At 40.0% G+C, this 3,052-nt stretch overlaps 1 protein-coding gene across 1 annotated transcript in view; it reads left to right on the top strand.

Annotated features, from left to right (window-relative positions):
- Window positions 1-3,052, top strand: part of LOC119593487 (coagulation factor IX-like) — a gene marked incomplete in the record, with an annotated part of 16,815 nt that overhangs the window by 675 nt on the left and 13,088 nt on the right. Inside the window, 1 exon segment of the mRNA XM_037942426.1 lies at window positions 1,980-2,190. Within this exon segment, the coding sequence (XP_037798354.1) occupies window positions 2,097-2,190 (94 nt within the window).

The raw sequence follows: 3,052 nt of genomic DNA, 5'->3' as shown, positions 1-3,052 counted from the left end.
ACTGTGCTTTTTTTTGTGCTTGTCTGTGCGACTCTAAGCCACGGAGGATGCATCTAATCGCACGACTTCACGTTTCCCGTCAAGGACCCAATATTGCGCCACAGCTTCAACAGGTATTCTTGCTATGAGTTAAAAATAAAACAACACTCCGCATTGCTGTTCGATGGATTGCTGAAAGAAATTCTCGGATCTTACGTAGAAGGCAGAACAATAAGATGCGATTCTTCACTAATTACAGTTATTAATTTGAAACTTCCGTTAAGGTAACAGGCGTAGACCTTGGCACTCATTAAGGCAAATTATATATTCGCAAACTGATTAACTTTCATAAAACAAGGTTCCCAGAAAAAAAAAATTGAGCCAGACAGACAAGAAAAAAAAATAGTTAAATATATTTATCACTGAGCGAACTGATAACAGTCATTCCCAAACCGGATCTCAGTCGTGGAACTAGTCGTTAGAGAGAAAAAAATACATGTCCTTTGAAAATTTTGAAGTTCCCAAGGAGGTGATTTCACGCAAATGCTAGATAAAAAAAATAGTCATGATCTATCAAATCCTCCAGTGAAGAGGATTTTTTTCTGTACTACGTTCAAAAGACATCAACCTCAACCTCTTGTCTCAGGAACAATGCCTCAACACAGCATTGTTTATACCTCTTTAATTATCCCATATTTTTATACAATATTTGCAGAGCTAGCGAATATAAGAAATGTCACCTGAGACGCGGTAATGAATAAGAAATACAAGCTTGATTCGACGAAATGAAAAGGCGTTATTGAACCGTAAAAGTCCTTTGTCGTGGGGCTTGAGCGACGCTAAGAAAGGTGGCAGTGAGGAGACGTTGGCAAGGGAGGTGGGGGCAGATGTGGGGGGGGGGGAGGTAATATGAGGGCGGACCGAGGACAGACAGTGAAAGAAAATGTAAAAAAAAAAAAAAGTAATTCTTTTCCTCTCTTCACAACGTTCGTACGCTTGGTTGAACGCGAATGGATTTCCCTGCGAACATTTTTTCGGTAAGCCTATGATACAGCCTGTGGTAATGAGGTAGGATCCATTCACCGCTGACCTCCCTCGTTGTTATCCAAGGTCATTGGCGTACCCCAGGGCAGATGCCAACCTTCAGCGTTTGCTCTCTTGTTCAAATGTGTCGCGGCCCGATAAGATTTTATTATTCTCAATTCGTAGATGTTTCTTCTGTTAACGTCGCTGTTTACAATGGTTCCAAATAATATGTTGTCTAAATATGACAGCGCTCATTTTCAGATTATTTTTTCCCATTTAGTCTGAAGTTTGCGAGAACTTGCCTGTCATGAACCTTTGTCACACATATCACGGGGTCCCAAGTTGCAACTGATAATTGACACGCTCCTGTTGCTGAGGTGGCAGCAAATTTCTTTGTTCGTACGGCTAGAATGAACTCGTAAGTCAGTAGTACAAGGTAAGGCTACACTGAAAAGTTGCAATAAAATCTGTACATTTCTATTTTTTTTGTTTAAGATTTTATTTGTAATAACAACAAATATCTAGCGGGAAGCACAGCTTACTTCCAAACGGTGTTTCAGTGGCGAACAGAATCCAAAACAGAACCAAGTAATGCAAAAAGAAACAAGCAAACAATAATAACATATATTCTTTTATTGGTTTACCAAAAACCTTACTCCAGTCTTCATACACCTATGTTGGACCACCGGAAGCGCTCGGGAGTAATAGTATGCATAATGCCAGTGAGGGAAAACCCAAGGATAAGAAGAGGTGGGCGAAGATGACCGTAGCCTTCAACAAACCGTGTTTTGTTGACTTTTTTTCGTTTTAGCTTTTGTCCATGACGGATTCTACTGCGTAAATATATAGCCTTTTAAAAATTAGAGTCATGTATAAGAAGGATGTACAGCATTACAGTAGATATATAGTCTACGTCCCCGGGATATAGTAATTAGGTAACCATTGTCTTGTAACCGCACATTCATCTCCTCCAGGGAACCGTGGCGAGGAGGGCGTGGCTACACATCATAATAGCCTAAGAATAAGGAGGAAGAGAAAGGAATTAAAGAAGAAGGAAAAACGAGGAACCCACAGGAAGAGAGAGACAGAAGATGGAGTCAAGAGGAGGGTTAAGTCGCCTCCAGGTGCTTGTGGTGCTGCTGGCTACAGTCTGCATGGCTTCGGCGAAAATCTCCAAGAGACAGAGTGAGTATTATAAAGCTTTGTTTTGACGTGGTTGATTATTTTCAGATAATGTGGATTGTGAACTTAATATGGATTATTTTAATGCTTTCAAAATGTAGAATTATAGAAAAGCGGTTTAGAAACATCAATACCGCATACGTGTTCCTTGACCGCATTACGGTAGATTTCCCTTCGTGTCATGTCTGAAGGCTGCTTGCTTGCACTCTTTCCTTGGATAATTAATACGAGTCATCGTTAAATGAATACGTTTTTCGCATGGCAGAATTAATGATTGCACGGCATAATTACATCCCGATTATAAGATCATTTAGTACCTTAACAGCTTACGGCTTATGAACGTTGGACTCGACATCCTGAAGGAACACGCACCGCCGCTTTGACGACGTGAAGCTTGGCTAACAGTCATGCCGTTTCCTTCGCGCTATCCATAGCATCAGTTCCATCTCCATTGTAACCACTTCCTGGGATAAACAATCGATTTTGTTCTTTTTCCATATTTTTCTTCTCTTTTGCCTCGTGTTCACGTGTGTTACATCCTCGATTCTCATCTTTTCCGGCCTTCAGTTAATGTGTTTTTTTTTTGTATGTGCTTATTTATTCATATTTTCGTGTATCCTTTACCAGCACATACCCGAGAAATCCTCGTCTGATATGGTCGGCGACTTTAATCATTTACGGAATTTTGGTGGAACACACAACATCCGCTTTACCTTTGTTGTTTTGCCTGTTTCTTTAAATGTCCTTTATTTTCTTCGTCGTTGTAAGTAAGTCCAGCAGATAGTTGTATATAATAATCTCTATAGCGGAGGTATGATCGAAATATTGATACCAAATCGAACTAATATTACATTTTCAAACTGTT

The sequence above is a fragment of the Penaeus monodon genome, chromosome 32, assembly GCF_015228065.2.
Source record: "Penaeus monodon isolate SGIC_2016 chromosome 32, NSTDA_Pmon_1, whole genome shotgun sequence".
Lineage (NCBI taxonomy): Eukaryota > Metazoa > Arthropoda > Malacostraca > Decapoda > Penaeidae > Penaeus > Penaeus monodon.
Note: the sequence above shows the minus strand (reverse complement) of the source record. Positions and strands in the feature narration are given on the sequence as shown.